The sequence below is a fragment of the Cetorhinus maximus genome, chromosome 10 (genome assembly GCF_964194155.1).
Source record: "Cetorhinus maximus chromosome 10, sCetMax3.hap1.1, whole genome shotgun sequence".
In the NCBI taxonomy this organism is placed as follows: Eukaryota; Metazoa; Chordata; class Chondrichthyes; order Lamniformes; family Cetorhinidae; genus Cetorhinus; species Cetorhinus maximus.
The window spans coordinates 29886490-29909531 of record NC_135888.1 but is presented as its reverse complement, the minus strand read 5'-3'; the positions used below and the strand labels follow the sequence as shown (position 1 = coordinate 29909531).

At 39.7% G+C, this 23042-nt stretch overlaps 1 protein-coding gene across 14 annotated transcripts in view; it reads right to left on the bottom strand.

Moving 5' to 3' along the window:
• LOC144685612 (histone-lysine N-methyltransferase EHMT1-like) overlaps positions 1–23042 on the bottom strand; it is a 181047-nt gene that overhangs the window by 43207 nt on the left and 114798 nt on the right. For 11 of the 14 annotated variants that reach the window (XM_078550313.1, XM_078550304.1, XM_078550306.1 and 8 more), the window contains 5 exons: positions 22039–22121; positions 21647–21753; positions 21026–21148; positions 6990–7091; positions 1322–1426 (listed from right to left, as the gene is read on the bottom strand). In XM_078550313.1, the coding sequence (XP_078406439.1) occupies positions 1322–1426; positions 6990–7091; positions 21026–21148; positions 21647–21753; positions 22039–22121 (520 nt within the window). The remainder of the gene's footprint in view (positions 1–1321; positions 1427–6989; positions 7092–21025; positions 21149–21646; positions 21754–22038; positions 22122–23042) is intronic. The other 3 variants (XM_078550310.1, XM_078550311.1, XM_078550309.1) reach the window with 2 other exon arrangements.

Below are 23042 nucleotides of genomic sequence, written 5' to 3'. Positions count from 1 at the left end.
TAACTATATGAGGCGTATCTTTGTTGTATCAATTTTTTAAAGCAAAATTTACCTTTTCATTTGAAATACCCTTCGACCATTAATTAATGTTTGAATTATGTTGATTTTAATTGGTTTGTTACAGTACAAGCTTTAAAAAGTGAAATCTTGTAGGCAGTTTTCTTTTTGTTGTTGCTGTGGAGGTTCCTTTATTTTTAAAAAGTTCCCTGTCTCTACGGGGATCGTAACACGTACTACATTTACAGTATACTGCAGCACAAAATTAAAGCACGTGCCCGTTTAAAAAAAAATTACCTGCTCAGTGAAATTCTGACAATTACTTTATAAGGGAAATATATTCTAGGGATGAAGGAATGCAATTCCAATGCAAAGTATGTTTTCTTGCTGTCTTTAATACTATTGAGTCAAAATGGCACTGTATTTCTAGAGGGACGTTCCAGGTAAAGGGAGGCCATGTCAACATGCAGCTGTCACCATACTTGAAATTGGTGTACCATCCTTAAATAATTCTATTCAAGCTGAGTACCATATATGCACAAAGTGTAATTCATGAGGTGTGACATGTTAACATTTCAAAATGTAACTTATGTTGATGCATTTCACCATAGGCACAGCTCTACATTTTTAAATGGGTTTGCAATTTGTTTGACTAACTGCTCATAAATGTCACTCAGAACATTTATCAACATTGACAAGTCTGTTACACTTATGAACTCTGCCTGGACAAAATAATTTAAATGCTAATTGCTTAGGAATGACATCCAGCAACAAGGAAAACGAAGCTTCTAAAACAATATGATATTTAGCAGACATAGGTCATGATCTAATAAGATAAACCATATGCAAAATAAATCTCCCCTCATTCTGACCAAACAATATGCCTCAAGGGCTGCAGTTATAGCACCATAGTTTTCTCACATCAACTATGTTTTATAGAAGTGAAACTGCCAACTTAGCAGCTAAACGTGGTATAAAACTGCATCCACATGTACTAAGTTAAACTGCCTAAACTCAAGTAATACAAAATTATTACAAACTGAAAAGAGAAAGACGACTTTCATTCCATCAACCTGTGCCAGATTGGAACCAAATCCTAGAGATGAAATGTCTATTTAAAACGTAATTCCATGATTCCCGTTATATTTTTTAGTCTTTTTTACCCCACTTATGCAAGTTTAGACACTAAGTTAGAACATAATGAAGCCAAAAAGCAGTTTCATCAGAAACATTTTGCTCTTCCCAAATTTCCAAATATAACTGTGTATATACATTGACTGTATAGGATTAACCTCCTTTCCGCCCAAGTGTTTAAGTAACTCACATTGTCCCTAATGTTGATATCAGCTCCTTTTGACAGCAGCAGCTTTACAATATCTATATGCTTATATTCTGTGGCCCAAATCATGGACGTCCAACCACCATCATCCTGTTCAGAAAATAAAGATAGAATAAGTAAACTGGCAAATCAAGTAGGAACACAGGAACAGGTGATGGCATTCATCCCGTTAAGTCTCTTCTGCTATTTAATGAGATCACAGCTATCTGTATGCAAGCATCATCCACCAACCATGGTTCCATATCCCTTAATATACTTGGCCAGCAAAAATCCATCAATCTCAGATTTCAAGTTGTTAACTGAGCTAGCATCTCGCATCTTTTTGCAGGACAGTGTCCCACACTTCTGCCACCCTTTGTACAAAGAGCTATTTCCTAAATTCTCCTTAATGGCCTGGCTCTGCTTTTATGGTTATGTCTCCTTGTCCTAACTTCCCGCACCAGTGGAAAAAGTTTCAACTTATTCCATTAATTTTTTTCAAAATCATAAGGACCTTAATCAAATCACTGCACCCCTCCCCCACCCACAACTTTCTACATTCCATGGAATACAATCCTAGTTTATGTAATTTCTCCTCATACTCTAAATCCTGGAGCCCTGGTAACATTCTGGTGAATGTGTGATGCACCCTTTCCTAGGCCAAATACCCTTTCTAAGGGGAGGTGCCCACAACAGCACACAGTATTCTAGATTTGGTCAGGGCTTTGTATAGCTATAAGACAACTTCTCCTTTTTAATCAAGATTTCCAGTTATAAAAACATTTCATTACTCATTCTGAATATGTTTTTATTTCTGACTGCCTATGTTTCAATGATCTGTGGACATGGGCCCTTGATCACTTTGGAACTCCACTGTTCTTAGTCTTGACACTATTGAAAAAATATTCCGATCTATTCTTTTTTGGTCCAAAATGGACGATCTCATATGTAACTGCAGTTTTGTCCACACACTTAATCTACCAATGTCTCTTCGTAATTTTATGCTCCTGTCTATACTACTTATTAAACCACTAATCTTTGCATCTTCAGCAAACTTGGGCATATGGCTCTCTATTGTTATCCAAGCTATTAATAAATATAGTGAATAGTTGAGACCCCAGTTCAGGTCCTTGTGGGATATCACTAGTCACTTCCTTGCAATACAAGCCCATACCCATTTATTCCTGCTTTCTGACTTTTGCCACCTAACCAATTTCCTAACTCTGTCAATAAGTAGGTTTCAACACCAGGGAGCTTTAATTTCAGCTCACAGTCTCTTAAGTAGAACCTTACTGAATACTTTATAGAAGCCTATATTAACTACATCCCGAGACATTCCCTTCCACAACTTTAATTTCTGTCTCAAAGAATCAGTTAGCTTCATTAGAAATGACCTACCCATTGTAAATCCATGTTGGTGTTTTCTTAATAGTTCAAATTTCTCCAAGCATTCAGTCACTCTGTCCTTAATTACAGATTCCAATTACTTCACCACAACCGATGTTCGATTAACAGATCTATAATTTCCTTGTTTCTCTCTCACTTCTCTTAAATAATGGAAGATAGATTTGAAATTTTTCAATCTATAAAAGGAAAGTTCCTGAATAGGGTGCTTTGGAAGATTTCCGCTAAAGCATCTGCAATTGCGCCACCTACTTCCTTTAAATCTTGGGGTAGGAAACCATCAGCTCCTGGGAATTTGTTGGTCTTTAGTGGCATTTTTTTTTAATACTGTTTTCTTGCTTACATTAACTCGACTGAGCTCTGGTCCTTGATTCATTAATAGTTTCCCTGGAATGTCAGACATATTATCCTCTTCCTCTACTATGAAGACTGAAACAAAGCAATCCTTCACCATGTGGAAACTTCGGGTCACTTCACATGTCTTGGGTGACGTGTGTAGTTGTCGTCTCCAGCTGCCCCAGTTCGAGCTCCAGATTTCTGAGCTTGAGGGGCAGCTGGAGTCACTGCGGAGCATCAGGGAGGATGAGACTTTCTTCGATCATATATTCCAGGAGCTGGCCACCTCACAGGCTGTGAGAGGTCAAGATAGTAGATGCATGGTCATCCAGAAGAGTAGGAAGAGGCAAGTATTACAGGGGTCTTTGGGGTGTGTGCCACTCTCAAAAAGGTCCTCAGTTTTAGAGACTGTTGGCAGTGACGATATCCTGATGGAGAGCATCCAAGGCCAGGACTCCAATGGGTATGGGACTGTACAGGAGGGAACAGCAAAGTATGCAATTGTTAAAGGAGATTCCATAGTTCAGGGGACAGACAGGCATTTCTGTAACTGTCATCGTGAGTCCCACATGGTGGGAGGGTAAAGGACATCACTGAGAGGATGCAGAATATTCTGAGGACTGGGGTTGTCCTCCTTGGAGCAAAGGAGATTAAGGGGACATTTGATACAGGATTATGACAGGCTTATATAAGGTAGACAAGGAAAAACTCTTCCCATTAGCTGATGGTACAAGGACTTGGGAACACAGATTTAAGGTTTCGGGCAAGAGCCGCAGGGGGAATGTGAGGAAGAACTTTTTTTTTAAGCACAGCATATGGCAATGACCTGGAACCCACTGCTACGAGGGTGGTGGAAGTGGAAATAATCAATGATTTGAAAAGGAAATTCAAAGGACACTTGAAGGAAATAAACTTGCGAGGCTACAGAGATCGAGCAGGGGTGTGGGACTGGCTGGACTGTTCTGTGGGATGCCGGCATGGGCTTGATGGGCCGAATGGCCTCCTTCTGTGTCATAAATGGCTTTACGACTCTAAGCTTGCTATTTCCTTATTTTCATTTGCAATATTATCTGCACCTGTTTTTAAAGAGCCCACATTACTCTTGATGTCCATTTTTCTTCTAAAATAATTATAACAACTTTGGTGTTAATCTTGATATCTCTTCCCTGTTTCTTTTCATATCCCTTTTTGCAGCTCTACCTTTTGTTTTCCTTCCCTGCACTTTATATCTATCACAGTTCCCCAGATCTACATCATTTTTGCACTTTTGTATGCTCTAACCTTTAGCATTGGCCCAGACTTTGCGGTAGTAATGACAACAAAACTGACAGTGTTCACTGTCATTACTCCTCTGAAAGTGAAAGCAACTTCTGGGGTCCACACATGCACAGTTAAATATGGAAATCCTGAAGCTGCTTTCAGTGATTCTATGCCTCTCCATAGGGTGCACTGTTGAAGTGTCCACAAACTGCAAACAATTAGAAATCACTGAACTGTTAAGAACTTGCCTTTTCACACTGTTATTAGACTTGCTGTAAAAATTCTTGAAAAAGTCACCTCTTTTGATTATATCTGGATTTTTAAAAATAGCATAAGTAGGTTCATAATTACTGCTGAACACCCTCTCTCTGGCCCTGAAAAATTAATTTTATATTTGTGGAATGTCAAATTTCTCCAATATGATAAAAATTGCACATATTTTTAAATTTAAAAAAATATATATTTCAGGTTCTACCTTAATCCTATGTGTATGTCCCAATCATTTATTTCGTTCTCTGTAAAATGATATTAAAAAGTGAAGGATAATCAGTGCCTTTAGCTTCCTGGTTTGCTGTCTGAGAATTCTTCAATGTAATTGGCTGCTTACCCTGCTTGATGGTGTCACTGTTGCTGGATGTCTGGAGATCTCCTGGACTTAGTGCCAGATTCAAATTAACGTTAGGAAAGGTGAAATCTACGCCACAAAGATCGCTAGATCCTTGTGGGGAGCTTTCTTTGAGATCAGTTGCAATTGCTATCACAAAATCTGGGACTTTATGTCATCTCTCACCTCTTTTATGGTTGTTTTATTTGGTAAAGGCAGAGCTCTTGTCCCCTAATGGGTATTTAATGATTCTGTATTAAGTGTTAGATTTGCATTTTATAATTTTCATATATGAAATTCTTTAATTTTAGAAAGCAGTTAAAAAGGAAAAAATTAAATTACATATACAACTATATTATGTACCTGACATGGATGTCAGAACAAATCCACATAAATATTTTCATCATATAACGTGCAATACTCTATAATAGCTTTTGCACAAACATCTTTTTCTTTTAACATTCAGTAATACTTTAGACATTTGTAATTTTTTTCAAGCACAATATTTAAACTCTCAAAGTAGATGTCTTAAACTGCCATTCCTATATAAACAGTTTCATAAATTTTCCATATGATTGAAGTAGTATTAGCATCAGAGGTATTCATGCTTTACCATCCAAGTTACAGTAAACTACACGAAGGACAGAGCTTAAAGTATATAAGAAAACATATTTAAAAAACACTGCTTTGTACTAAAAATAGTTCCCACTTCAAACTTCAGAATAACTTTATTTAGAAAGAGGTTAATTGTGATTGAACTGTCATATTTTCTATTTGTCACAAGTAAAACTATAGCAGTATGTCGGTCTCCTGAGGCCATAACTTAATGTGCTTATGTTGCAAAATACATTTTCATTACATATCTCATGTATCACATTTAACCACAGTGACAATTAACATTGGTATTTAAACTAAAAATAAAATAAACACAGCCTGGATTTCTTAGCCTTTTCTTCTATCACAAGTTGCCCTCCAATTTTCTCCCTTTGCCACTTCTAAAATAACAACTTAGGCAGTTACGTAACTTGCAGGTGGTAGATCTCCAGTATCCCACCCTAGCTGGAGTGCACTGATACGCAATGATAATTGGATATTTGAGCAGAGGAGCCATCAATGCTAACAGCAATCCTGTGTTCACTTGATATTAGAGTTGCCAATTATGATGTAATGTACTCCTGGTGGTTTCATCACACGACTTGCCCCCATACTCTTGCCATTACACAGCCAACATGTGACGCACTGCCTTCCTACGCCAATTGGAAAGCAAAACAACTCATTACCCAATTGGATGATGCTTGACCGTCAGCCAAACAACCTTTCTCTTTCCAATTTCAATATTTTTATACTTGGTAAAGAGAAATGCTCAAAAAAAAAGACAAAAAATATATATATTTTTGTGCCCTGTTGATTTTTCTCCTGGGTTGCACACACAAGTGTCCTGCAGATTGATCTTCAATTCCTGGAGATGCCAGGCAAACTCTGGAGGGTTGACAACCCGACTTGATATTTAGAAACAAGTACTTCCAGTTGGGATCTCTGGTTGTAGATCAATAATCGGAATCCTAACTTACTTTTCCCTCCATCCCTGTTCTAATAGGAATTCTAATAGGAATTCTGACTAATTCAGTAGAGGTTTGGGTTACCAACCCTTCAGGGAGTCTGGAGAAATTGAAGATTAATCTGTAGGTCACCACTACAAGCAACCCAGGAGAAAAACCAAAGGGGCATTAAATCAAATTGTGTTGTTTTTCCAGTTTCTTTGAACACTTGCATTAATTATAAAATAGTGGAGATAGGGAAAATTGGCTGTTTTACAAAAATCAAGATTAATCAATTAGAGTAAGAAAGAGTCTGTTTCCTTTCCAATTGGCTTTGGAAGGCAATACACCTGGAGGATGGACCAATGCTGAGAGCTTAGGACCGGGTGTTTCAAGGCAGGTGATCATTTGGCAAATCCTCCAGGATTATAGCAACCAGATTTGACAACTGTAGTGAGTTCAGGGAACAAACATTTGACATCGAGTCTGTGGGACATGCAACTTATAACACCTACACAAATATCTGACTCACCTGACAGCTCACATCTATTAATCCTGTGGACAGAAGATGTACAACCACATCATAATGTCCCTTTTTAGCAGCCAGATGAAGGCAAGTTGAACCTTCAACATCCTGAGAACAAAATCAGAATGTAACCGTATGTTAAATGTAAAATGTTGCATAAAAATATGTAGACAGATAAATGCAGTCACTAACTTCCAATTTTTGTCCCAATAAAGTCTCAGGAGTGCCCAGTAGCAGCCAACTCCAATGTCAACGAGTTTATTTTCTCTTTGAATTACAGAAATCCATAGCAACTTGACTGGCAGCACATTCAGTTATTAATAAAACTTAAAACTACTGAGAATATTCAATTTTCATAATTATTTTGCAAAGCAAAAAAATTATGAGGTAAAAGCAAACACCACCTGCAGACTCTGTAAAGCCAGCAAGGCAAAGAGATTTTTTTTTGACAAATCACTGTGGAAGTAATGTTGCTGAGGTCAAAGGTCAACTACAAAGGCAGCCTTTTCCTAACTAAGCACTTGATTGCGGGACAATATTAGTTTATGCAGCTTCTAATAATGTATCATTTACACTCATTTCATATTTTTCTTGGTGTAACAAAGGCCAATATCAACCCAAGAAGTTTGACTCTATAATTATAAATTGATCTCAATATTGAAAATTAACAAATTATACTAATACCAAAGCATGAAACAGTGCGCTGGATACAAGGCAATGGTTAATGGGAACTGGGTTTAAATCTAAACTTGACTGACAGGATCAAAGTCTCCTGTTTCAGTTAATTCTAAGCATCTTGTGAATTGATTTTAGATGGTCTAAACTAGTTTCTAGTCAAGCCCAATGTACAAAACTGTCATTAATTTTGTGGTCCCAACAGCCAAATAGACAGCCAAAAGTTGGTGCTCATCTTCTCTAAAGTTGAGGCTCAGTACTTTGTTTGCAGATCTCCTATACATCCGATGCAGGACTATTTGATGCTGATATTGGTTGCCTAATATGAAATCACTCACCTCCATCAATGTTCAGTTCATTAAAAAGTTAGGTCCAACACAAAAGTTACATATCGCAGCCATGGAATATAACTGGGGATTTGTGTGTCCTGTGAACTTCAAACTTCCAGGCCATGAAATTAATTCGCATAGACAAGCCTACATTGCTCCCTGGGGCAACAGTGTCATGGGCCACTACTTGCATGGCATCTTTAATTATTTTGGCCTAACACATTTGCGTCCCCTGCATGTGCGTAAGCATGTCAAATTATTGCTTTTCTGACACCACACAGCTCAACCTAATGTGATACCAGGATTCAAAATTGGACAATGCCTGCATTGTCTACTCTTGAAAAGAGCATAAAGCAGCAAGATGGGTCCTACAGGAGTGTTATTTACAGCACCAGGCATGCTAACTAAAATCTGTGGAACATTTTTTTACAGTGCTTTCAGGCACTATTCAAGAATGCTTTTGGGGGTGTTTTGGTTGATTTGTCAGAGACTGTTGTTGCATCCTCACAGGGATGGTAAGGAAAACACACAAAGGCTACAACAGCTACAGGGGCTGTATCGACAGTGCCCCTGGGCCTGCTGCACAATAGGGAGATGGAGCAGAGGCTGCAGAGAGGGCAAGTTCTGCATTATATCCTCTGCCAAAATGGAGACAGACTTTCCATTCTCTTTGACAGGAGGCTGCCTCGTCCACCAACCAATATAGCTCTCTTCTCCGTATGCATGCCCAATCAGAGCTCTCCTGCATGCCACTACATCAAGGTCCTCAGCTGAATGCTCTGCAGCAGAATGGTGAGCTGGGAAATGAACTATCCTTTACCCTGATCTGCTTGCAGCTCATTCATGCCCGATGACTCACCATGTGCTGATCCCAACTCTATGCTAGACTCCAAGTAAGGTGCAGTGCCAGTGCCTGAACTGGTGTCTGTAAATGTCAGAACAAGCGAAGAGGCCTCTTCATCACTGCTGTGCTGCTGTTCTCTCCCTTCTACCTTGGGGTGGTTAGCTGTGCAGGTGGAACTTTTTGGTTGCCTGAAAAGAGGAACTGAGAAGTGGAAGGTTCTTGTGAGGAAGGGGTTGGGGTGGGAAGCAAGAGGTCCATGGTCACACCGTCAGCAGCTTGCTTATCATACCAGATAGCAGAATGAGGGCTATGCTTGGAGTTGAGAAGGGGTATAGGCCAGAAAGATGACCTCATCCTCAATGTTTTGTGACACTGGACGCTACAGGTCCTGACACAGGCGGTCCCATGATGCAGAAAGCCATCTCCATCATAGGGCTCAGGAGATGCAGGTGTCTTTGTGCCCTGCCAGCTCTGCTATGCTACCTTCTATTGAGTGCCATCTTGTCCTGCAAGAGAGAAGGCAGAATGTCAGTGCCTGTGTAGCTAAGTGCTACACATGTCTGGGTGATATACCTGCCACAGCTGAACAGCTGGAGGTATGTGGAGGCAGTTAGAGGTGGGTGTGAGGCTGGCTGCAACAGTAGGTCTCTGAGGGCAAGGTGGGGTATCTGGATGTTAGGTGTAAGTCCTGAGTGGCAGGGAGGGCTTCTGGGTGAGTGATGAGGCTGTGGTGCATTACTGCGCGAGAGGTTGGTGATGTGGTGGGTTCAATGTCGTGTGAAAATGCAATCACTGACGCTGACCACCCTCGTGAGGTCATTGGACCTCTTGCATCATTGCTGCCAGGTCCTCAGGACCAGACTCAGGAATTGATCTTCCTGGTCACCTGCCCCCAATCCCTTTTGAAGGAGCTCCCCACCTGACCACTAACACCTCGAACGCAACATGAATAAGTAAGGATCTTTCTGTATGCGCTGGTGTTCGGTTTGTGAGAATTCCCATTGCAGAAATGTTTCTTGCCATCTTCCCTTTAAGAGGCATCTTTTCTTTAAAAAACTGCAGGTTGCGTGCACCACGCGGTGTGTAGCTAAGCTACCAGCGCTTCATGCTTTGTATGCAGAGCTTGCGCGCAATCAGAAGACAAGAGATGCGCTGGAGGTGCAGGAAATTGCACCACAATCAACAAGATGAAATGGTTAAGCAGATTGTGTCTTACCCAAGTCCATCTGCTAAATGGGCGAAGTTGTGCTGCAAATCGCATCACTGCACCATAAACTAAGGATGAATGAATTTCATGTTCCTCACTGCATGTAGACATTACATTATTTTCAGTGCCCCAAATAATCATGTATCAGTAAGATATATAAGAATTTTCATAATGTTATTGGAAATTTTTGTCGAGTAATAGTTTGTGTGTGTGCGCGCACGCGCGCGTGCACATTTTAACTGAATTACAGACAGCTGGTCTGGGTGCTTTGATGTGAAGAGAAGCTAGGTTTGAAATGCTAAATAGGTAAACATGGGTGAAGTTTTAGAATGTGAAGTGTAAAGGGACATTTGCATTTTTAAATAAACCAGAGTAGCTTGAAGTCAGAAGAGGGGATGAAATGTTACACTTAGCCAGAAGAAGTTAAGAAACAGTGAATTTATTTTTCCCAAAGATCACTAGTAAAATAAGTACCATGATAGATTTTTATTATTAGAGAGGTAGAGTCCAAAGACATAGTGAAACAATGAGAATTTGCATTCAAAGGGAATATATGTACAAAGGAGAGAAGGCTGTGTGTAAGGAAAAGCATTTTAAGATCTAATGCAAGTGCGAAAAGCCTCCAGCACCTAAGCTTCAAGCTGCTGTCTACAAGGAACCGAAACTGAGAAAACTCACTTTGAATTCGACTGTCCAGGGTGTGCACTTTGCCCGGGTCTGTTTAAATCTATGGCCTGCATTTTTCCCACGTTAGGTGGGCTTGACGAAGTAGGCGGGGGCGATCGCGGAGTCGACCACCGTCCGTAATCGGCTCCACACCGCCATTTTGTGTGGGCGGGCCAATTAAGGCCTGCCCAGAGTAATACAAGAGCGGTAGCGCTGAGCACTATCTGTGCGGATGGGGAGAGGAGGGTGAGTCAGGTCGAAAGAACGCTTCAATCTCCCTGAGGCAGCTCTGTGCCTCAGGGAGATTGAAGCGATTGTTTAAAAAAAATCTGCAAACATTAAAAATTTAATGAAACGACCCCTCATGTGACTGTGTCACATGAGATGGGACATGTTTTTATTTTCCATAGAAACTTTTTATTTAAGTAGTAAAAGCTTTAGGAAACCTCATCCCGCTCGTGGATGAGGTTTCCTAAAAAGACGTAAATGCCGCTTGGCCTTTTTGCCTGCCCACCAACCATAAGGTTGGATGGGCAGTGTAAAGTTGAAATTAATTACTTCGTTAATGGCGTTAATAGGCCTTTCAACTAGCGGCAGGCACGCAGCCAACTCTGGTGCACACCCGCCAAGTGAAATATCGCGAGACGGCGCAAAGATGTCCGAACGCACGCTTGACGTCATTGCATGTCATTTTATGTTCTGGCGTGTCAGGCCCACCCCTGCACGCCGAAAGTAAAATTCTGGCCTATGTGTTTTACTGTTGCCTTATGGAGGTGTAACTGGGAGTTAGATTAACTAGGGGAGCTAGGAGTTATAGTAGTAATTTGTAAACTTATGTATGTGCTTAAAATCATTCTTTTATTTAATAAAGGTTTAATTTAGTTTTGTAAGAAACCTATAAGACTTGTTACTACTGAATTCAAGGCATGCGTCTCAAAATAAATACAAATTGTAAAATAGTTGTGGCAGCTGTTTTAAGTTTCCCTCTGGGATTTGCAGCTCAGCATTTAGCAGCCACTGTGCTATAACAAAATTGAGCTCGTCACGGATATATCTGAAATTTCTGGATTTGCTTGGAGTTGGTGAATCTTAAGGTTACGAGTACAAAAAGCACTTTGAATTCAGGGATTGGTGCGAGATTTTTTTTTAAGTGGTGAGACTGCAATATGGCTTTAGCAGTTGCTAAGACTTGCCTGGGAGTTGAAGTTATAATTTTGGTTGGTTCACAAAAGGCAAATAAAGCTAAGTTAGTGGAATTGGCAGGAAAGTTATAATTAGGGTTGCCTGCAGGGGTCAGAAAATCAGACATAATTGAAGGTATAGCACAGCATTTGAAATTGGAAGGAATACCTGAGAGACCAAGTTCTCCGAGGGCTGGTTCATTGGAATGGACTCAAATTCAGCTGAAAATGAAAAAAGCTTGAGCTGAGGCAGTACAAAAAGGAAAGGAAAGAGAAAAGAGGATTTCAAAGGGAACAGGCAGAAGCAGGAAAGAAAAAAGACAGAGAATTCCAGCTTAAAATGATGGCAGTTAAAAAAGAGACATCAGGAGGTGAGGAAGGACTTATTTCTAGATCAGAACCCAGTAGGGAGATGTTTAAATTTGTACAAGCTCTTCCAAAGTTTGAGGAAAGAGATGTTGAAGCATTCTTTATTTCATTATAGAAGATAGCCAAACAGATGAAAGGGCCACAGGAAAACTGGACATTGTTGTTACAATCCAGGTTGGTGGGTAGAGAACATGAGGTTTATGCTTCATAGTTCACCGACATTTCTTCTGACAATGATGTGGTAAAAAAAGGCTATTTTGAGTGTATATGAGTTGGTTCCTGAGGCATACAGGCAGAAATTTAGGAATATGAGAAAACAACCCCGGCAAACTTATACTAAGTTTGAAAGGGTAAAACAAAGTAATTTTGACCAGTGGATATGGGCATTAAAGATAGAGATGACATATGCAGCTCTTAGAGAGGTAATTCTTTTGGAAGAATTTAAAGATACAATTCCTTTGGTAGTGAGCACTCATGGGGGGGGGGAGTCAGAGGGTTGAAATGATAAGACAAGCAGCAGAAATAGCTGATGATTATGAGTTAGTTTATGGAACTAAACCTTTTTTGTGTCACCCTTTTAAGTCAGAGGAGGATAGAAAGTGAGAAGGTGAAAGGAAGGTGGGTAGTTAGGGAAGAGGAGTAGGAGGTGGAAATTCGCAGGAAGTTTGCTCTCAGAATAAAAAGGAAGGTGCTGAGGGTAGAAGCAACACTCAAAAATTGAGGTGTTTTCATTGTAATAAAGTTGGACACACAAAGACCGCTTGTTGGAAATTGCAGGTAAAATCTGTTGGGATTATTGGGGTGCAGAAAAGTTCTGCAAGTGAAAGTACCGTGTGTTCTGAGGTCCAGGCACAGGAAAATCCAGTGGTTTCCGTGCAGGTAAAACAGGAAGAATCAGTGACAGATAAAGAAGTGGGAATATGTTCACAATTTACCCAAGAGAATTCTGAGGAGCAGGTTGTAGAAATGTTTAAAGGTTTTGCGCGTGAAGGGGAAGTCTTTCCATGTGTGCAGGATGGAGTAGGTAAAGATGTTAAAATTTTAAGAGACACAGGGGCTAGTCAATCCTTAATGTTGTGGGATAGTAATATTTGTTATTCAGAGGGAGTATTGCAGGAGATGATAATAAGTGGGGTTCATGGAGATGCTAAAACTATTCCATTGTAGAAGATAAATTTAAGGAGTAAGTGGAAAACAGATGAAGTTATTGTTGGAGCAGTGGAAAAATTGCTGATTGCAGAGGTTCAATTTATTTTGGGTAATGATGTGGCTGGGTCACAGATGTGGGTAATGCCTATGGAAGTTGAGCAGCCTGTAGAAATATTTTCCACAGTGTTGCAGAGAGAGCATCCTGGATTATTTCGAGATTGTGAGATAATATGATCACAGGCTCATAGGTTGAAACAAGAAGAACAGGAAGTTCAAAGGCAAGGAGAAGATATGGAAGTCCAATTAGCTGGCACTGTGTTTGAAAATATTGTTCAGGAGGAAAGAACAGAGGAAGATTTAGCTGAGATGTTTAACTCAAGGCAGTTAGTGGAGTTACAAAAAAGGGATTCGCAAATGAAACCGTTATATCAGACAACTTAGAAACAGAGGCAAAGTGTATTCCAGAATGTTATTACCTTAAGGGTAATGTTTTAATGAGAAAATGGAGGCCTTATCATGCTTCAGCAAATGAAAACTGGAGGGAGGTGCATCAGATTATAATACCATTTGGACATCGAAATGAGATTCTGATGAAGGCTCATGAAATTCCAATGGGGGGACATTTAGGAATTAGAAAGACACAGGCAAAAGTACAAAAATATTTTTATTGGCCTGAATTGCATAGGGATGTAGTCAAATTCTGTAGAACATGTCAGGTGATACGGAAACCACAAGCAGTGATTAAGCTGGCACCTTTAATTCCAATTCCAGCATTTGAAGAACCTTTTACGAGGGTCATGATTGATTGTGTAAGACCCCACTAAGACACAAATTGGAAATCAGTACTTACTGACAATAATGGATGTGTCTACAAGATTTCCTGAAGTGATACCGTTGCGAAATATTACAACAAAGAAAATTGTGGAAGAGGTAACTAAATTTTTTTTTACAAGATATGGTTTACCTAAGGAAATACAATCAGACCAGGGTTCAAATTTCATGTCACAGTTGTTTAACGAAGTAATAAACAGTTTGGGGATAACACAACTTAAGTCAATGGCTTATCATCTTGAGTCACAAGGGCTTTGGAAAGGTGGCATCAAACTCTAAAAGCTATGGTGAGGGCGTATAGTCAGGATTATCCACAGGATTGGGTTGGGGAATTCTATTCTTGTTATTTGCTATTAGGGACACTCCTAATGCATCGAATGGTTTTAGTCCTTTTGAATTTGTTTATGGTCATGAGGTAAGGAGACCACTGAAACTGGTTCATGAGAAATTGGTGAGTCAAAATTCAAAAACTACTCTCCTGGATTATTTATCAAACTTCAGGGAAAGATTGGACAGAGCATGAGAGTTGGCTACGGAACATTTAAAGATATTGCAGCAAGTGATTAAAGTGAGGGCAGACAGGAAAGCTACAGCTCATAGTTTTGTTGCTGGGGAGAAAGTGCTAGTTCTGTCACCAGCGCTGGATGACTCGTTAAAGACAAGGTTTAATGGGCCTTACAGGATTGAAAAGAAATTGAGTGAAGTAAATTATTTAATAACTACTCCAGATAGAAGAAAGAAGCCGAGGGTGTGTCATGTAAATATGCTTAAAAAGCACTTTGACAGGGAAGAGGACCAAAGGGAGATGTCAGTGGTGGTAGATAAAGAGAAAGAGGTAGAAATGCAGGATTCTGAAACTGATTTTCCTCCAATCAAATTGGATAATGAAGGGGTACTTGAAAATTTAAATGTAATATTGAGTTACCTTCCAGACAAGTGTTAAAGTGATTTGGGTAAGCTATTGCAGTCACACAAAGCTATGTGTGGGATTAAGCTGAGGAGGACAAATTTAGCTATACCTGATGTATGTGTAGGAGTTTCATCTTTGATAAGGCAATATTCTTATAAATTAAATCTGGCAATGTTAGCACAAGTACAGAAAGAAATTGAATTCATATTTCAAAATGATATCATTGAGTCTAACTGCAGCAACTGGAGTTCACCTAATTGTGATGGTACTGAAACCGGATGGAACACAAAGATTGTGTGTGGACTATCGAAAGGTGAATGCAGTGACAAAAGCAGATTCATATCCTATACCAGGGTTGGAAGATTGCATGGAGAAAGTAGGTCAATTGAAACTTATCACAAACATTGACTTGCTAAGAGGATATTGGCAAGTACCGTTATTGGAGAGAGCAAAGGAGGTATCGGCTTTTGTGACGCCAGATGGGCTAAATCAGTTTAAAGTCATGCCATTTGGTATGAAAAATGCACCTGCAACATTTCAAAAACTGACAAACAAAGCAATTGCAGGTCTGAGCAGTTGTACAGTTTATATTGATGACTTGATATCCTTCAGTCAGATGTGGGAGGAGCATGTACAACATCTGGAAGAATTATTTAATCAATTGCAAGAAGCTAATTTGGTGATAAACTTGGCTAAAGGTGAATTCACAAAAGTACAAGTCACATATCTAGGCCATACCATTGGACATGGTAAGATGGCTCCAAGTGGTGTGAAAGTCAAGGCTATCGTGGATTTCCCCGTGCCTAAAACAAAACAAGAAGTTTTGAGATTTCTGGGCATGAGTGGGTTTTATTGGAAATTTGTACCAAATTTTAGCGGTGTGGTTGCTCCATTGACTGAAATATTAAAAAAGAAGTTTCAATGGACAAAGGAGTTTCAGAAGGCATTTGACAGTTTGAAGACTGTATTAGTTACACCACCAGTTTTGGCAGTACCCAACTATGCCAAGCAATTTAAGGTGGCCGTTGACAAGTGATATAGACATTGGGGCCGTACTGTTACAAGATGATGACACCGATAGGGTATTTTTCATGGAAGTTGAATGTACAACAGAGAAGATATTCAATGATCAAAAAGGAAACTTTGGGTCTTGTGTTCACATTGCAGCGTTTTGAAATTTACGTTGCAAATAATTTGTCAGAAACAATTTATTATACAGATCACAAGCCTTTAAAGTTTCTGGACAAATTTCAAGACGGAGTTTCAAGGCTATTCAGATGGAGTTTATTACTGCAACCATTTAATCTACAGACTATACATGTGGCTGGACGACAAAACCTGATTGCAGATGCATTGCCAAGAGTTTGAAGCTTAAAGAGAAAATTAGACATTTAACATCTGGACACTGGACTGCAATGTTTTCTGTTGATACCAAAGATTTGTATATATATTGTTACGTTACTGCATGCATCTGATAATGTAATAGAGTAATAAGTATAGGAAGTAATGTAAAATGGGTTCAGAAAATGAACCTCACCGTCCAAGGGCCCAAACACTCCTTTCAAGTGAAGCAGCATTTCACTTGCATTTCCCCTAACTTAGTCTACTGCATTCGTTGCTCCCAATGCGGTCTCCTCTACATTGGAGAGACCAAACGTAAACTGGGCGACCGCTTTGCAGAACACCTGCGGTCTGTCCCCAAGAAAGACCCAAACCTCCCTGTCGCTTGCCATTTTAACACTCCACCCTGCTCTCTTGCCCACATGTCTGTCCTTGGCTTGCTGCATTGCTCCAGTGAAGCCCAACGCAAACTGGAGGAACAGCACCTCATCTTCCGACTAGGCACTTTACAGCCTTCCGGACTGAATATTGAATTCAACAACTTTAGATCTTGAACTCCCTCCCCCATCCCCACCCCCTTTCCGTTTCTTCCCCCTCCCTTTTGTTTTTTCCAATAATTTATATAGATTTTTCTTTTCCCACCTATTTCCATTATTTTTAAATCTATACCTGTAATGCCCTGTCAGTCTTTCCACCCCACCCCCACTAGAGCTGTACCTTGAGTGTCCTGCCATCCATTCTTAATTAGCACATTCTCTTAGATAATATCACCACCTTTAACACGTCTTTGTTCCTTTGTCTGTGACATATTTTGATTATCTGCTCCTATCACTGCTTGCTTGTCCCTACAAGCACCCCCCCACCAACTTCTCTCCCCCCCACCCCATCCCCCACCTTAAACCAGCTTATATTTCACCCCTCTCCTAACTTTACTCAGTTCTGCTGAAGGGTCATGAGGACTCGAAACGTCAACTCTTTTCTTCTCTGCCGATGCTGCCAGACCTGCTGAGTTTTTCCAGGTAATTCTGTTTTTGTTTTGGATTTCCAGCATCCGCAGTAGTTTTTTGTTTTTATCAGAAAACGAGCCGTCTTCTTAAATTATGATGGTTCAATTTTTGATAAGGAGGGGGATGTCAGGAGAATATAATAATTTTCATAATGTTATGGGAATTTATTGTAGAGCAAGTGGCGTCTGTGTGTGCGTGTATGGGTTTTAATTGAATTACAGACAGCTGGTCTGGGTACTTTGATGTGAGAAGAGAAGCTCGGTTTGAAATGCTAAATAGGTAAACATGGGTGCAGTTTTAGAACGTGAGCTGTAAAGGGACATTTGCATTTTTAAATAAACCAGCGTAGCTTGATTTCAGAAGAGGGGATGAAATGTTACACCTAGACAGAAGAAGTTAAGAAACAGTGTGTTTATCTTTCCCAGATTACTAGTAAGATTATACTATAATAGATTTTTATTATTAGAGAAGTAAAGTCCAAAGACATTGTGAAACAACAGGAATTTGCGTTCAAAAGGGAAAATATGTGTAAAGGAGAGAAGGCTATGTGTAAGGGAATGCATTTTAAGATCTAACACAAGTGTGAAAAGCCTCCAGCATCTAAGCCTCAAGCTGTTGTCTACAAGGAACCGACGTTGAGAAAACTCACTTTGAAGTCGACTGTCCAGGGTGTGCACTTTGCCTGTTCAAATCCAAATTCCTATGTTGTCTTAACAGAGGTGTAACTAGGTGTTAGATTAACTAGGGGAGGTAAGAGTTCTCACAGAAGTAATTTGTAAACCTATGTATGTGTTCGAAATTTTATTTTATTTAATAAAGGTTTAATTTAGTTTTGTAAGAAACCTATAAGACTTATTACTACTGAATTCAAGGCACGCATCTCGAAATAATTACAAACCGTAAAATAGTTGTGGCAGCTGCTTCAAGTCTCCCTCTTGGATTTGAACAGCTCAGCATTTACCAGCTGCTGTGCCGTAACATATGTGTGACTATTACGTTAACTTTCTCAAATTCAGTTGTGTTAAGGCTTGGACTGATAAGTGGCAAGTAACATTTGCGTCACACGAATGCCAGGCAATGACCATCTCCTCTGATATTCAATGGCAATACTATCGCCCACTATCAACTTCTTGGAGTTACCATTGACCTTAAACTGAGCCAGACATATAAATACTGTGGCTACAAAAGCAGATCAGTAAGTAACTCACCTCTTGACTCTCCAAAGTCTATTCACCATCCACAGGGCACAGAATCATTATGATGTAGGACGCAGCCAGTTGGCCCATCGTGTCTGCACCGGCTCTCTGAGCATTTTAACTTAGTGCCAAGCTCCTGCCTTTTCCCCGCAACCCTGCACATTATTTCTATTTAAATAATCATCCAATGCCCTCTTGAATGCCTCAATCGAACCTGTCTCCACCACACTTCCAGGCAGTGCATTCCAAACCCTAACTACTCGATGTGTGAAAAAGATTTTTCTTGCCTCACATTTGCTTCTTTTGCAAAACACTTTAAAACTGTGCTCTCTGGTTCCCAATCCGCTTACGAGCGGCAACAGTTTCTCCCTAGCTACTCTGTCCAGACCCTTCATGATTTTGAAAACTTCTATTAAGTCTCCCCTTAGCCTTCTCCTCTCCAAGGGAAACAGTCTCAACTTCTTCAATCTTTCCTCATAACCAAAGTGTCTCATCCCTGGAACCATTCTCGTAAACCTCTTCTGCACTTCACTCCAATGCGTTCTCATCCTTCCTATAGTGTGGCATCCAGAAATGTACACAAACCCTAACTAGTTAGGAGTGTGAAGGAATACTGTCCACTTGCCTGGGTGAGTGCAGCTCCAGCAACACTCAAGAAGCATGACACCATCCAGGACAAAACACCCCCCACCATCTTAAACATTCACTCCCTCTACCACTGATGTACAGTGGCAAGAGCGTGTACATATACAAGATACACTGCAACAATTCGCCACGGTTGACAGCACATTCCAATCCTGCGACCTCTCCCACCCGATGAACAAGGGCAGTACACACACAGGAACACCACTACCTGCAAGCTCCCCTCCAAGCCACACACCATCCCGAGTTGGAACTACATTGCCATTCCTTCATTGCTGCTGTGTCAAAATCCTGGAACTTCCTTCCTAACAGTCTGTCGATGTACCTATACCAGATGGACTGCAGCGATTCAAGAAGGCAGCTCACCACCACCTTCTCAATTAAGGGCAAGCAACAAATGCTGGCCTTGCCACTGAAACTCACAATTCACAAAAAAATGTTTAAAAAGCTTTACTTGGTGTCATTTTCTAGTTTAGCTTTGTAAGAAATTATCACTGGAATAATATTCTTCTATTTTATTCTTTCCCATTGGGAAAAATAGGATTACATAAATCACACACATTGTGAAATTTATCAGACTTCTACAAGCTTTGTCAAATATTAATCTTCTAATAGGTTATCATTTTCCATCAAAGATACAAAGAATGGCCAGCTGGAATAGCATGCTGGTGTAACAAAAATCTGTCCCACAGCTTCATAGGATACAGGTTATTTTTGTTAGCACGGTAATTATAAGAAGTCCTTCAGAAGGTTTTATTGCTAATGAACCATAACCTTATCTATGTACAGTCCTACAATTTTGCGAAACAGCTAAGTAGACCCGAGATACACAAGTAGTAGATAACCTGGAGTACTCAAAGCAGCAAGCTCATCACGCCCATTAAGCCACAACGTAAAGCTTAGACTTTGAAATCATTCCCATTTGTGTCTTGTGCAAACTGTAGCATATGGCAATCAAATAGTTAGATTTCTGGTATTTTGCTTCCTCTTGCGGCAATGGGTATCCTTGAAGTAACTGCACTACTAACTGGGTAATGACATCCCATCTAAAGGGTGACCATGACATCAGTTGAATAAAAAACTACAGTCAGTCCAAGAAAACAGACCAATGGTAGGCAGCAAGGAATCACTAAGAGTGGACGTACAAAGAACAAAGGGAAGGTTGAACAAGTCAGCAAATTCTGTTCTTGGGATTCTAGATCAGACAGCTCAGCAGGCTGTCTTAAGTTTAGAGATTTGGAAGCATTTTCTAAATCAGGGATGGTTGCCAGTTATGGGGAGTGGAATTCTTTTTGGCAGTTTGTGTCAATTTCAACCACAGATGCAGAATAAAGTTCCTTTAATGACATGCTTCAATTTCAGCTTCAGGAGGGTATCCCATTCTGGGCCATTAATATTTCTATTTCCCCTCATTAGCCATCGTTGAGCCTTTCTGAAAGAGGTTCTAAATTATGGGTAGTATGTGCTGTGCAAATTTTGGAAATGAAACATCCAAACTTACTTCATTCGGGGCCCTTAAAACTATCAGGAGATTTTCATTCCATGAGTTTACACCTGATTCCAAGCTACATCACAGGGTGAAAAGATAGTACCAGAAACCAGTGCAACACTTGGGTCCAGGAATTTAAGGGGAAACCACAAGAAATCTATGAACACTAAAACGTATGATGAGAACTTTTCACTTTCCATCCTAACCTTGTGATCTGCCAGTGCACCTGCCTTCAAGAGGTATTTTACTGTTTCAAGTTGGTTGTTCTCTGCTGCTTCCATCAATGGGGTCCTCTGATCATCATCACAGGTATCTAGATTAGCACCAGCCTGCAAAAGAGGCCAAATGTCTTTATGATACACAAACTGGAACAATTTTATCATTGTGGATAAAATTTTGTTGTTATCTGGTGAATACAGTAACAGTTTGCTTCCTTATAATCAGAATGACAACTATATAATTCAAATAGGCTCATCTCTTTCTCCACTCAGCTCTTTGCAACAATGTATTTTTACATGAAAATAGATAAAAGATAAATTAGAACAAGATTCACGACACAAACGGCAGTGATTCAAGAAGACAAACCATCACCAGCTTCTCACAGGCAACCATGAACGAGCAATAAATGCCATCTTTGCCTGCGAGGCGCACAGTCCAAGATTAAAAAAGGGTGATTTACAACATTCTAGGTTCGACTGTAATGCTGGCTTCATGTTATACTGAATTTATGGACGTGATTTTTTAAATTGCAAAATTATCTAGGTAGAGAACAAACAAGACATTATAAAAAAAAGGTTGAAAAGTCAACAAAATAAAATCATTTTAACCTGTACGAGCATATGGCAAATTTCCACATGGCCTATCTCAGCAGCTGCATGGAGAGGTGTCCGCTTATTCTGGTGCTCAGCTCTAAAGTTAGGATCAATCCCATCAACTAGAATAAAGATGATAGGAAAAAAATTAAGTACTCAAGCAAATTTCTGTGCTTCTACGATTTCAATTTGAAACCAGTTACAGGGCAGTAGATTATGCAAATGAATATATATAAAATAAAAATGCTCGATATTTCCACCTGTAGATGAAAGAAAAAAATGTACAAAAAAGGCTATTCAGCCCATAAAGCCCATTTCTTCGGAGCTGATATGTACAAAAACCTTCCTTTTAATTTTAAATATGTATTACGTTTTTATCCCACATTTAGATATATATGAAAACTTACCTAGCATTAAAAGCACTTTCTGCATCTCTCCCTGCTTAGCGGAGATATATAGCTGCTTCGGGTGAAAACGCAACTTCTTGGGTCTATTGGAGCAAAATAAATAAAATCTCATTAAGTAGTGCAGCATAGTAAGCTATTCTTTCATAAATAGTAGGAAAATGGGTAACATGGCATTCCACGGTGTGAAATCCAACATGCACCGGCAGAGTAATGGGAGATATGTTTTGGCTCTGCAATTATGCAGATATGTAATTAGTTCCCTGCCACTAAACTGTTTTTCTAAGAAGTTGTTAGCTCAATACTATTTTACACCCTAGTGACAATTGTCATACAAGTTCATTGGGGTTACCACCCCAATGTTTGAGATGTGGGAGAAATTTAGGGCACTGTTTGTAAGTAGTACTTTAAATGGAAAGTACTTCCCTTTAAATGGGTGTTATTTTAAGCAATATGTCCCATGAAGAGAATTCAGAAATATACATTTCTCTACTATACAAGAACAAAACTATTTAGATTCAGATAAAGGCACAATTTAAGCAAAATCAACAATAGGTTTATTCAATAAGAGGAACATCACCTCAGTTTTATACTGAGCTAGTACAAGGAAATATTGACTTAGATAGGACAGCTTCCTTGATAAAAACATTGCTAGTATGTTATTTTTTTCATAGATTTTTGTTCTCCAACTTTCACTGGTATACAATTCCACAAGCAAGAGTTGGCAGGCCATTCACCCCTGAGGACATGATGACGAACAATGATCCCATTCTCACCATGTTCCCAAGCATCTGCCCAACAGGAAGCTACAGATAACGGCCAAAGACTATTTTCTTTCCCTTCTTTAGGCCAATGACATGGAAACCATATGACATACAAACTGTTAGGATCCAGACCAAATTAGCAAACTCAGCAGAGACATGAAATCAAACCTAGAACTTTGACTGTATGCTTAGTGCTATACTGGGAGAAGCTTTCACCCATTAAGCTAATAAAGGGGGTTTTCA